The 14,225-nt window shown below is 44.7% G+C and overlaps 1 protein-coding gene across 1 annotated transcript in view; it reads right to left on the bottom strand.

The window, feature by feature from the left end:
* The window catches only part of LOC144160044 (calcium-activated chloride channel regulator 3A-1-like), a 60,352-nt gene extending 46,332 nt beyond the window's left edge, over positions 1-14,020 (bottom strand). Inside the window, exons 1-2 of the mRNA XM_077691664.1 lie at positions 13,867-14,020; positions 3,032-3,245 (exon numbers count right to left, since the gene is read on the bottom strand). Coding sequence (XP_077547790.1) covers positions 3,032-3,245; positions 13,867-13,976 — 324 coding nt within the window. The 5' untranslated portion in view covers positions 13,977-14,020. The remainder of the gene's footprint in view (positions 1-3,031; positions 3,246-13,866) is intronic.
* Positions 14,021-14,225: the final 205 nt, after the last annotated feature.

Genomic DNA, 14,225 nt, shown 5'->3' with positions numbered 1-14,225 from the left:
TGAGTCAGAGATAATAAAGAACTGCGCAGAGCTCTGTTTAAGAGGTGATGAAATTTGCACGTGCTTTCCTGGGTTCGTATGTAGCCAGTTTACATATGTCCCGATGGTCTTAACTTGCGTTGACCAGTTCGGGCCCACCAAACGATACAAAAGTGCGTAGAATGTGCTCTGTTGGGGAGGAAAGGAACTTTGATCGCTCACGGACTTTTAGGAGCACCGACAAGTGGGCAAGTTGGTGTGGAGACATGCTAAATAAAAGCGCAGAAAAACGCGGGACAAAGAGAAGAACTACACAGGACGAGCGCTTCCTAACAACTGAGTATAGCTCGTAAGTTTTTTAGTAAGCGCTCGTCCTGTGTAGTTCTTCTCTTTGTTTCGCGTTTTTCTGCGCTTTTATTTAGCACGCTCATGGACTGTTTAACGGTAAACGTGGTACAAAAATATTTCAATGCATGTAGTTCCAAAGAAGTGTTACAATAGATATCTAATTAATTAATTGTAGGGTTTAACGCGCCGACGCAACGCAGGCCATCAGAAAAGCGGCCGCCGCGGCCGGGAATCGAACCCGCGACCTCGTGCTCAGCAGCGCAACGTCTTAGCCACTGAGCCACCGCGGCGGGTATACACGAGATGTCTAAGGTCTTTATAAATTATTCGCTGCATAGGCAAAGTACACAGGAATTTACACGAGCTCGAATCAGCCCCGTCCTACACGTGTAGCGTTCCCTTACAACCGGTATCCCGCGACGTGATACAAACGACCACGCTATGTCATCTCCGCAGGTCGGAATTTGAGTAGGCTCCCTCGTGACATTTGACATTTGCGGTCATCTGACGAGAGATGCCTGCATTTCCGTGAAACACGGCAAAACAAGCATTTCTCGTCAAATGCCAGCCACTCGTACTATCTGCGGCTGTTCTGTCGGAACCATACCATCGGTCATTGGCCTTCGCTGTCATCGGCGCGCTAAGCGACATAGGCGCTGACACGCTTCCCTTCCTCGATAAACCTGCGCGAAGTGTTACATGATCACCTCATTTGAATGCCTCATATCTTGGTACTACGCCCATTTCTTTTCTTTATATTTTAAAGGAGCCATGAAATCAAAACACAAGTTTGATTCATTCAAATAATTTCCCCTTTATAATCATACAGACACCACTCTTAACGTAAACTTCGCTGAAATAAGAAATATAACTAGGGAAAAAAGGAATCGCCATGCGACCAACTCGCCCATTTCCCGCAACAGAACCTATGATGTCATACCAGCCCGCTTTGCAATTGGCAGCAAAAGCAAACGCAAATTAGGCAGAGCTTATAACCTTACCGAACGAGCTGTTAGCGCTTAAATTTAGGGCACATTCTTTTTAAAGCAATAAGAATGGTGGGACAAACAGTGGAAGTTACGAAAGCACACGTAAGCATAGAAGTACCGATACATACTGCTGTTGGTACTGCGCGCACTATGCTTGGTTTAGCGTCACAGGACTGCGGAGATTTGGGGTAGTCTCAGACGGCACTGGTCTATTTACACAAGCAACGGTGTCTTACCTGACCATATTTGTCGAGTGAGCACTATGCTTCACGAAAGGAGTATTTTCTCCCTGACCAAAAACAAGCCAGATAGAATTACGGTCAAAAGTAAACCAGAGGCTTGCCACGGTATTGTGGCGCCATCTAGGTTCAATACGGGAAACCAGGCTTTCCAATCGACTGCAGAGCGGTCGGTCCCCACGATGTCATTGCAGACCACGAAAACATACGCTTTAGAGGGAAAATTCAAATTTAACCTAAATTGAAAAATTTCTCAGTGAATAAAACGTCGTTTGCATCCGGAAGAGCGCTGCGGACGCTATAAAACACAAACTTTTTTTGAATAAAAGAAACTTGTATTTTGTCCTCATGGCTACTTTAAGCTTTTGTCTTCCCCTTTCTTCCCCCCCCCCCCCCCTGACTTTTCTCCTTTCCTTCTCCAAGTTCAGGATAGCAAGCTTGAATACAGCCTGGTTAGCAATCCTGCCTCTTTCATACCTGTTTAATTGACCTAGTCTTCGTCGAAGAAGTGTTTATGACTCTTTAGGTTATACATTTAGTTAGCCATCAGACTCATCGCTTACACGGGAGCCCCAAGCTCCCCCTTGCCTCTAAATTCTAAAAATAAATGCCAATTAGGATGCTGACTCTCGGCAAACCCAACGAGAAAACAATGTGCATAAACCGACACTTATAAACGCGCCCCGATGTAGGCGTTGACAACATTACTGCTGAAACAAAAACACAAAGCATAACGGCTCTTTACAAATCTTATAGGGCTGCCCCTATACTCACCGTAGTTGTTGTTTGTAAAGTGCAGCAGTGAGATTTCATTATATTTAAATATTTTTAGTGTGGAATCACACCATCCCACTGCCAAGGACATCAAGTGAGAATACGGAATGGTCGGTTAAACATATTTCTTGTTTACAAAAACTGCGTACATTGTACGGGCTACATGACGCTTAAACTTTGCTTGACAATGCAATGCGAGAGATAGTGCGCTCTTTACGTGCATTTTTATTCTTTATGTCCGCGTCTACACGCAAAAATTAGGCGTACTACCCTCTGCCTAGCAGTGCAAACTAGCCCCCATGGCTGCATTTATAACGCCAATCTGTATATGACAAAATGCACTGCCGATTACAAACTACGATGTCGATGTTCCTACTTTATCTTTCTTTTTTTCCTTCTTTATTTATTTTTTTTCTTTCCTTCTTTTCTTGGTTTTTTTATTCTTTCTTCCGTCAATTCATCCATCCACCATTACCGTGGTGGCGCTGAAGCACGTACCCGTTAAACCTGGGATCACGTGCGCTGCAAAGATAACTGCAAGTGCGTTTTTTTTATCCAATACTCCTAGCGCAATTTCACAAGGCGCACTTCGCTTACACTTTTGTGCTTCCACAAAAGCAATGCACTTGAAATTTCTTGTTCTCGCTCGATTGTATAGATCGGACTGGAGGGAGCGCCTGTCGGTGAGATAGTTCCGATTACCTTCACGTTATCGACAATGGACTCATTGTAGGGCACATCCTTGCTGATGGACACCTTGATATCTTCGTAGCCTCCGTCGGCGGTGTCGATTCGAATGGATGCGGCAGCGCTTAGACAAAGTGCTGCGACGGCGAAACGCAGCATTTCGCCTACTGCCGTGTCGCAGGAGGCGGACCGGAATCTCTCAGTTGGTGCGCTGCAGTGGCGTGAAGAACTGCAATTGCAAAAAACGCACATGAAAAAAAAAACATCGTTTCTCCTTTCACACTTGACTTGAGTCAATCTTTCTATTGGTTTGCTGATTTAATGAGTTACTGTGAAAGCAGACCTGCACACGTTACTGAAAAACAGTCTTAGAACACCTAAGTCTGCTTAGTGCTTTCAGGGCGAAAGCCTAGCGATATTTAACAACCTGTTTACTCCTACACGGTATTTGCATGTCTTCGGTTTCGTTTGTTCGCCACAGCTTCCCTGAAATCAGGTTTTCGGCGCTGCTCGTGCGCACCTTTTCCAATAACCTCTCGTCACGTTCAAGTATTAGGCGGCACGAAGTATTCCACTGCTTTGACGTGTTTTGATTGATAGCTTTGTGAAGCGGGCCCAGAGCCCCTCAAAGCTCCCCAATCCTGGTAAATCCCCAAGTGAATATGTGACATAAAGATAATAACAACACCAACGGCAACCTTTTGTTGAACGCTTGCAACGTGCCGAAATAACAGTCTTTTTTTTTACCAAAAAACGGAGGTTTCGAACTTTGATAGCACAGTTGGTAGAGCACTGGACTGCTACTGCGGAAACCCGGCTTCAAATCCGATCGAATGAAACAAGTTCTTTTTATTGACAGTGGTGGATATTTCCTTTACCATACAACTACAAACACAAAATCAACAACGACGCTTCGTAGACCGAGGTAATTAAGGATTTCGCTTTACGAACTAACCCGTTGCAATTAAATTGCTCTCCTGTAAAAAGTAACCACATTTTATTAAACTGCAGCCTCGAAAAGTAATCGAGGAGCGAAAATCGATTACTGATCACCATAGCTTTTGTAAAACTTTTTTTGCGGTAGCATACACATAGGTAGACATTTAGGTCGTCGGTAAATTGAGTCGGAAACTTCGGCTTCAAATTGGTTTAGGGGTTTAAAAAATAAAAGCATTGAAAGTTTTTGCCCAAAGCTGAGTGACTCCAGCACACATAACCTCACTCGTGTAAAACTAGTGGACGAATATTGGAATGGGCAACTTTGTAATACATTACGAAAAACATTTGTTGAAGTTGAATGGTCGATAATTGAAGCGCTACAAAATTGTAGCAAAGTGTAATTGATTACAGGTAATCCAGCACGTTGGTACAAATCTGGAAGAAAGTATTTCTTGTCACTCCTGCATGAGTGCTTCCTCAGTGAATTCACAGCTTGAAACGCAACGTTTCTTCGCACACTTTACTTTTCTCCTGTCATACTTGGACCACTGCTAAGCTGAATGCAAGTGAAGAAATAAATCTTCGAAAATCTGCGATTTGTACAGCAGAAATGTGGTGAAAGTTACGGAAAACTATCAAAAGAGAGTTGCGCGAAACTAATTGAAACATCAACCATAACAACCAACCAGAACAAGGATGCTCAGAAATTACATGCTCTGCAAATGAGTGTCAATGAGACGTTTAACAGATCGACCGGAAAGTATTTGTGAATGCAGTGAGTGGAATAAACTGACTGCTTTTGTTAAAAGCCGTGACACCACGCCAACGTTTCTTGGTTACAGCTGATTTAAATAAAATACTTTTTGCGCTACAGTAACGAACATACTTTAAACAAGAAACTAAAGGAATACTCGCGCAAGATTTCAGGAGTAATATGTGTGGTTGTGCAGCATATTTCTTGTCTGTTTTTAATTATGTATAACCTAGAAACCCCCTGGAACCCTTCTTTACGGGCGACGTGTGACGTCATTATATTTGCCCCTTTATATTGCGGGGAGAAATAAAGAGTGCTGAGTTGATAGCCAGCACGCGTGTCTGTGCAGTTCTTTTACTGTCTTCAATTAACGGCTTTTTACCGTTTTATGATGAACCAACTAGACCAAACTGAAACGTTAGCTTCAAAACCCCCACAGAGTATTAATTCGCTCAAAAAACCTGTATATATCTGCGTCATTTGTGGATTAGGGGGGAAAGTGGTTCTCCCTTATTAAGACTAGCTGTCGCTTCTTAATAAAGGGAAACCGACAACCATTTTTTTTCGAGTATATTTTTCGTATCTTAAATGAAATGGTGTCACTTCCACCATCTTAACCTGAAACTGATTTTTTATAGCGCCCTAGAACTTCTGAAATCGGAGTTTTTAGATCAACCAGCCATATGTGGCCCGCCAAAAAGAATGTTGGCTAGACGTGAGATTAAATGAGGTATTTTAAAAGTTATTCCCACCTAAAACAAAAACAATGAGCAAACTTTCCTATTCCCTTTATGTACTTCCTGAATCACGCGTTGAAACTGATGGAGTTGTTTGGACATGTACGGTAGTGTCACATTCAGGCACCACATGGCGCCACGATTCCGACTCCAGACTTTTTAGTGCCAAATTAAAATTATTTGCGCCTGTGTATTTAGAAGTTCCTTGGGGTTACTATAGTAAATAAAACGCCGGCTTTCATATGAGCTATAGGATATCTATTATGCAAAAATTGGTTGTCCGTCCCTCTAACAGGTATACGGAACAGTTTCATGCTTGTTCATTTCCACAGTTACTCTCGGACACAACTACGGGAGTCACGGCTCTGGTTAGACCCCGTGTTCTTCGATGAAGTTGTAAAATCATCGTGTTGTTTCCCTCCCGACGATTTCATGAGAACTTCCAGACGAACAGTAAATGGTGCACTATGGCCACACTTTCTTTCACTGTGGCAGAGAATGTGAAAGCGCAGGTAAAGATTTCTGTTAGGAATGCGCAGAATCGGAAATCCAGGCTCAGACATTGTATATTTCATAGCATTTACTAAATATCCAGCAGAATTCACAGCATGCAGCCGCTGTGCTGATCGATATCAAGTCGGCACATCTCGCTACAGCTAGATTTTGTTCACTTGTGGGTACAAGCCCGGCGTTTCCTCTGCACACCCATGCCAACTACAGTTTCTCTGGGAACACCCCTACCCGCCCCGGTGGCTCAGCGGTAATAAAAAAAAAAAAAAAACCCCGGTGGCTCAGTGGCTAAGGCGTTGTGCTGCTGAGAACGAGGACGCGGGTTCGATTCCCGGCCGCGGCGGCCGTTTGTCTGATGGTGGCGAAAAGCAAAAAGATTTCGGCGCACGTCAAGATCTCCAAATGGCAAAATTAATCCGGAGCCCTCCACTACGGCGCGCCTGATCGCCTGCGTTGCGTCGGCGCGTTAAACCCTACAATCAATCAATCGATCAATCAATCTTGAAACACCCCTTGTATATTTTAATGCAACTGCCAAAAAGTCCCTAGTGTTCTTCATTAAAAAGCCTCAGTAGCGTTGGGGTATCATTGTGGATGTTGGACCGTACACCTCTGGTTCGAGCCCCAGTAAAGCGCATTTTTTTTACCTAAGCGCGTGATTTTTTATTTTAAAATGTTATTTAAGCTCCTTTCTGCGCGCACCTTTTGTAAATAAGTGGAGTTTAGTATTTTCGGAGCAGCTTCGGAGGGGGGGTGAGGCATATCGATATGTTTAGTCAACGTTTCATGTCACCCCGGAAGTGTTCGACTTGTGGAACAAAACGTCGCCTCCCAACATCCTTATCAGGTTTTCGAACCCTAAGCGAAGAATGGGATACCGTGACCCAGCTTCGGCAATTAGCAGTTAAGTTCATTTGGGTGCTCGCTATATTGGTATGTATAGCTCTATTGTAATAAACGTCGGGGCAACAAAGCGTTTAAAAATATGGCTGGTGAGTCCGCTGAGCTAAAATTAGCGTGTTGCTTGCACTTTAACCTTCACAAGGTGTAAGTGAACAAAAACATTTCACTGATAACCATGACACAGTAATGAAGTTTCCAGCTACGAGATCGGACGATTGGACGCAGACACATTGCTAACAAGAGTGACGTCATTTCGGAAGTTGGCCGACGGAACGCCAACTACACTCCGTGTTTTCTGCTCCGCTGCTTACTATAGAGAACCTGATACCGTAGGAGTTAAATTCGATGTGACCCGATAAGGAATTCTTCGCCGATGATCGATGATACAAGAGATGGCTGTGGCGCGTGGTCAACGGCACGAAGCAAACGAAGGGCGACTCCAATAAGCAAGATGCATAAATGTGTGCACTATATTTACACTTAGCATTTACAACGTCTTTTTCATACCCAATATCATAGAAAACAGGTCCGGCAAGAACCGCATCGAGCAAAGTTCCCCCCTCTGCTTAAAACATCAAACTTCTCGGTTTTACTACCAAACCAGTCCCACTAAGGGTACGTCGAAATTTGAGAATGAGGATGGCCTATCGATTAACAAGCACTAGGTCACTCATTGGCCACAGTGACAAACCAACCTAGGTGGGTACAAAATGGTCACGTGACCTGCCTCTGAATCTCACACGGAAAAACTAAGGTGTTCCGCAAAACGCCAATATAACACACATAAAAAAACAGCTCGAATGCCCGCAGTCGCTCTCGACGCCGCTCTAGCACGGCCAGTTTTAAAGTAGTGTCCATACCGTGCACACACTAAAGACTTCGCTCCGCATTGCCAAACATTTCTTGCTTTGTCATCACGTCGAGTGCATTAGAAAGCCTCGTCGCCTACCCACTGAGGTATCCAGGCGACTCAGTCGCGAAGATCAGACACGGGAGGAATGGGAACTTCGCCCAGTAGCTTTGAGCAGTATAACCACGGTGTCTATAGACAGAACGTCTATAGCTCATTCCAAAAGCTACGTGCAGCACTGCGGAGGCTACATTGTTGCCAACAGTCTGCCCACCGAGGGCACCTAAGTCGCCGTGAAAGGAGCCTTGAAAGGGCATTTCCTTGTCGCCACTGGACAGGTGGAACCGCAAGGCTCAAGCGCCTTTTGTCGCATCACTCACGGTGAGTTATGCGCCCTCAGTGGGCGGACTGTTGGCAACAATGTAGCCTCCGCAGTGCTGCACGTAGCTTTTGGGATGAGCTATAGCATCCCCTTCATACCTTTTAACCCTTCAATGACCTCGCAGCTTCCGTCCGCCGCGGCATCCAAATGGCGGTAATCACGGTTGTTAAAGAATCAACGGTCGCACTCCGCCGGTTTCACAAAACGGGCAATGGGAAGCCTTCTTCGGAAGCTAATATCGGTTCTGAAGACCTTGGGGTGACAGGCGCATTTGTATTTGCTTTCGCCGAGCCTGCTCGTCCAGCGAATACGAAGTCGTGGCGAACGAAAAGAGGCTTTCGCGGAATTTCTTCGCCCCCTCGTGCCTACGTCAGCCCGGCCGGCGTGAAAACAAACACAATGCGGTAAGCACGGCAAAACCGGCAAATGATATCAAGTTGCTGGGCAGTTTTCATTAATGACGTGAGGCGCCCGCACTTAGCGCTGGGCCTCCACTAAAGGTTAAAATAAAGTGTTAAATGAGTCAAAGGCGCCATGAAGACAAAATACAGTTTGGTCAATTGGAAAGAACTAAGCTTTGGTAACTTGCAAAGCTGAAATGCAGGCATGATCGAGCGACGCTTTTTTTAAAGAAAAAACCCAACAGATATCAATATTACAAAATCACACATCTCCACGCCGTGAACGATGCCGAGGGTGCGAAGAACTGGGACGCAAGTTGTGTATTGCCTGTGTGATGAGTGTCATCGTCCGTGCGTGCTGATGCACTCTGAGGTTTAAATGATTTCGAGATGCAGTAAATGCACTGAAAATGACAAGCGTCACACGAAAGACAATCCTCGTCCCAGTACTTCGCACCCTCGGCATCGTTTACGGCGTCTTTTTCCGCGAATTATCGTTAGATAGTTTGGGGTTTTTGCCTTATTTTTGCGTTTTGTACCCTTTCAAATTCGCGCTCTTTGCTCCTGCAGTTACCGGTGCTCTCCCCAGATGGCGCTCGGATGGTACTACAGTGTGCGCCGCTCTCGATAGATGGCGTAAAATGGTGTGCGCACGCTAAGCCCCTTGTGGACGGACAACTCCAGACATCGGCACAGACATTGCGAGGTCCTAAAGGGCTTCGCCCTTAAAACCCAACTTTTTGGGCAGGTGTGACACAAGAAGGACGGGAGTGACGCAATATGGGCCACCATCAAGGAAATGGCCCCGAATTTGCTTGCGTGGCGGCAAATGTCGTCGAACGACTATAGACTTTTGCGGCCTCTGCCACGTAACTTAATCTTCTGTCTCACTTGACCACGTCTCACGCAGTTCCCTTCCTGTCTTGGTCCACCCCATGATGGTTGGCGAAGTTCAATTTCGCTGCGTTCGCACTGTTACGCTGCGTGTCGGGACTGTTGGGACTTGTCGCTCGAGCCACGAACGCGAGGCTGGGGCGGAAGCCATAATTGTGTATAGTGTGTGGTTAAAACATCGTTTTCAGAGTGGTTTTAAATTCGGTTTTTGTAAAAATGTAGCATACACCCACTTTTATTTAAAAAAACACTACAACAAACAGTTAAGTATTGACGTTCTTCCCCAAATAAGCCTACTATTGTCTGTTTTTCTTAACAATGATAAATATCGAGTATCTTTCTAGACTTCTTGATTAAAAAAGTTTTCCCATATGAAAGTCTTATTCAAAAATTTAACTTTTGTCCGGACGGCTATACCGAACAACATACGCACCAACATGCATACATACATACATACATACATACATGCATGCATACATACATACATACATACATACATACATACATACATACATACATACATACATACATACATACATACATACATACATGCATACATACATACATGCATGCATACATACATACATACATACATACATACATACATACATACATACATACATACATACATACATACATACATACATACATACATACATACATAAATACATACATACAACAGACAAGCCAAAATTTTCGCGTCTAGGTATCCCAAGAAACGGTTTTAAATCATGTTTATCAGTGTTTTAACTGAATTCTCGCTTTACAGCAATACGACTGAACGGAAATGGAGGCCCACAACAACCGCCCGGAGATGTTTCTTGCTGGTTCACCGAAAACTGGTGAATCGCCACTTCTTCATCTGATTTCTTTAATATCTCGATTAGTTGTTCGATGTTTGCAATAAAATTGGCATCATTGCTACCGAAAAAAGTGGTCTTATTAAGGCGCCAAAGTTGTATTTTCTCTTCGTTGTCCCAGACAGATTCACATCAGCGTTCACATTCACGTTCAGATTCACATTCACATCTTCGACAGATTCACATCAGCGTTAAGTGTCCCACTTTGTGGGTTGGTGAACTGTTGGATTTTTTAGGATTAATGTTCCGGAGTAATGTTAGGAATAATGTTTCAGTTGCTGTGCATAAATTTTACCGTCAAATTGTATCTACGAACCGAGGGTCCCATAAAGTCTTTGGCTCTGTGACCCTCGCACTGTATACCCTGGATTTTGTACCTACTTCTTTTTGAAAATAATAAAACTTGAATCTTGAAGCTTGAAACTTGAGGTTAGAAGCTGCGTACACCAACGACACGAAATAGCACGCTCATGGATAGGATACCCGCAGCAACCTGCTCTAAAAACACCCTGCACTACAGCCCAGGAAAAGCGTACTGCGCAAACACCTATACATCTTTTTTCGCAGAACTTATCTGTATAACTGAGACAAACATTGCGTGGCATGTCCCATAAAGTCATTGGCTCTGGGACCCTCGTCTGTATACGCTGGATTTTTTAGCTACTTCTTTTTGGAAATATTAAAACTTGAATAATGAAACTTGAAACTTCAGGTTAGAAGCTGCCTACACCAACGGCGCGAAATAGCACGCTCGTGGATAGGATACCCTCAGGAACCTGCTCCAATAAGACCCGGCACTTCAGCCCAGAAAAAGCATACTGCGCAAACACCTGAACACCCCTTTTTGCAGAACTTATCTGTATAACTGAGACAAACATTGCGTGGCATTCAGAGGAACGGGGCCAATCGACCCTTTTCAGTGCACTACCTAGCGACATGTTTGACAAAGCTATCGATGGACACTTTGATAGTTGCACAGCAGAGATTAGAGGTAATACAGGTAACCGCACAATGTAATATGGTCATCAGGGGAACTTCTTTTATGGGATACGGGCATGAGCAGGCAGTCCCCAAGCTTGAAGAGAAAGTGGAATGGACCACCCGATCTGGTAGTTAAGTAGGGTTCATTTGCTTAATAAACGATGCACCAATAATTGCAACAAGAAGTAAGCTAACCTAGCGGCTGCGACCTCGATGAGAATGGCTTTCAAGTCAATTGAGAGCTCCAACTATTAGCATTGAATAATAGCAAAAACGCCCCTGCGTACAGGATTTCGGTGCACGTTAAAGATCCCCAGGTGGTCAAAATTAATCCGGAGTCCTCCACTGTGTCGCCCCTCATCGCCTGCGTTGCGTCGGCGCGTTAAACCTTACAATCAAATAAGGATCAAATAATTCATTTGCATCCTATTTTTTATCGTGGTGTTTTTATTGCTGCTCTTTAAGTGAACTGTACTTCGGAAGCCAGAATCATTTTGCATCATTATTTACTACGGCTGGGCATCGGGTAAAAATTTTAACTAACTCTTTTTCTCCCCTACCCCGTCCCTGCTTTTCAATAAACGTTTTCTCTCTCTCTCTCTCTCTCTCTCTCTCTCTCTCTCTCTCTCTCTCTCTCTCTCTCTCTCTCTCTCTCTCTCTCTCTCTCTCTCTCTCTCTCTCCGATTAATCGGCAGGCTATCATCGGTGCATTGATTGAATAATCGATTGCGTTGGTTTAGGCAGACATATTATAAAATACGTAAATGCTAATTATAATATTAATATACTAAAAAGTAATAACAATATGCTCCTCGGCCTTGTGTTCGTCGCGCACTTGCCTTTATGGAACGGATAGGCCTGTGGCAGGCGATGGATTAAGGTAGGGAGGTCATTCCAGATGAAGTAAGCAGATCATCCTCATTTCACTGATGCGGGCGGCGCAGGTATCACCGAATTCGTCACGCGCACTATTTTTAGAATCAGGAGCAGATTCACTCACCGTAATTGCAGGGAGCGCTGATTAATCGTCGTTTACTTATGCCATAGTTAGTTAATACAGCTGCAAAACGTCGTTAGTGCCCGTCGTTATTAGTTTGTGTGCGTCGTGTACATTTGCATCGAGAGTTGCCATTTTTCCGTCGGTCTTGGGTGGTTACTTGAAACGCATGTTCTCTTCTACACGCGCGAGCGCCCTTTTTTAATTTTGCTCATACGACTTGAACCGATTAAGCGGTGTAAAAATAGAATCTTGAAGAAACCATTAATCGATTAATAGCCACGTTAATCGATCAATGTGGCACTACTATTCGCACTTAATACCAGGCGGTCCACCCGAACGTTTCACTTTGAGGCCAACTTCAGTGCTATTATTTACAAGACATTCGGCAAACACTTTAACCTGACCAACAGGGGATCACCTTTGGCCTTTCAAAGAATGGTACAGCAACAACGCAAATTCCCGGTTACGAATTACGGACAACAGACCCCCCTATCAGCCATCGAAAGCGCGTGGTAGGAGTAACCTTTAGAAATAGGAAACGTGCGCCTTGGACTATGGAGGGAACTGAGGTCGAATACTTTCTAGCTCCACCTCTAACTACAAATACGTGGTGTGAAGACAGTTTTTCAGGTGCAATATACGCAAACTTGTATCCAAATCTGCCCGGCTTCGGACCTTTTTTGTTTTGATGACTTTTTTTCCCACATGGTGAGAGAGATAGAGAACAACCAAGGTCTACACGGCGAAACGGATTTTTAACGGCGGAGAACCTTGCTCCGCAGAGAGCGTGGCATGATACCAGCAAATACTGCCGTCGGGACCAGCGCTAGAACCGTTCCGCTGTTAAAATAGAATCTGGAATGAGACAACAGCGCAAGGCGTGCACGTGCGCGTTTGTCCCAGCACAGATTCTATTTCTTGCTCTAATCGCGAGCTTGGCCTCGTCCTTCGCCAAATTCACACATGTAGCCACACTGATTCGGTCGCTTTGGGGCTTTGTTCGGACGCCCAGCTGCGGCACTTCCTTAGAGTGTAGTAGCCACCAATAGCCAAGAGTAGACGCAGGGAAAGACGAATTACTCGGCGGAGGAAAGAAATGGGAGAATTTCGGGCCAATAATGGATTCGAACATCGCAGGATAGGCGTGGATGAAAGTCTACTGCATAGGCCTACGTCCTGCTTTGGACAAATGCGCTGATATAACGATGTATCCACTCAAGTAGGCCTGGTAATATCCTGATTTTGATGTAGCTTTGCAACGAAGAGTCCGTTTGCATGCCACTCCGTCTAATCACACACCTCAGAAGGCAGTTTTAACGTACCCTAACCTATATAACCTAGCCATAGCTAATCTAAACGTTATCTACAACTATGCTGAGATTAATTTGACATATGACCAAATCAAACCAGGGTTTTGTTTATTTTATTACAGTCAACACAGGGCAGATGCAACGGAACGACCTGAAAAAGACTGTCCCGTTTTGCAAGGACGAAGCATGCTACGTATACATTCGGTTTTAAAGGAGGAGGCGAGCAATCGCAAGCAATATTCCAATGCCTAGGCTCGTCGCAGCAAAAAATTAAGCCATTTATATCGTAAGTTTCACTCTTTGCAAGGGAATGCGAACAAATCACTTACCGGTTTGTCCGGTGCACCGACTCTGCGGCGTGAAGCTCGTGTTTTACGTGCTGCTTGTCAGTGACGGACGGGAAAGTTATGAGCTCGGCACTCGACAGGTGCCCCGCCATGAGCAAGCAGGCCACTTTAGGGGCCACTGACGCCGCTTCGTCATTTTAAGCCTTTTATGCCTTATCAATGGCAGCGACGCGGAAGTTTTGTGATTGCGGAACACATTTGTGGCGTCCGACAGGCTCCACATGATTGCGCTGCCGGCCCCGAAGGTATTTCATTCCACCCCGCTATCAGAGAACAAACGGGCAGCGACCCAAGTGTTGTATTCTCCCGTATTTTGTATCTATCTCCTTCCCCTTCGTCGG

Source organism: Haemaphysalis longicornis, unplaced genomic scaffold (genome assembly GCF_048455015.1).
Source record: "Haemaphysalis longicornis isolate Haplotype H1 unplaced genomic scaffold, Haemaphysalis longicornis Haplotype H1 scaffold_10, whole genome shotgun sequence".
NCBI classification, from domain to species: domain Eukaryota; kingdom Metazoa; phylum Arthropoda; class Arachnida; order Ixodida; family Ixodidae; genus Haemaphysalis; species Haemaphysalis longicornis.
The sequence above is the reverse complement of the archived record's forward strand: the minus strand, read 5'-3'. Positions and strand labels throughout refer to the sequence as shown.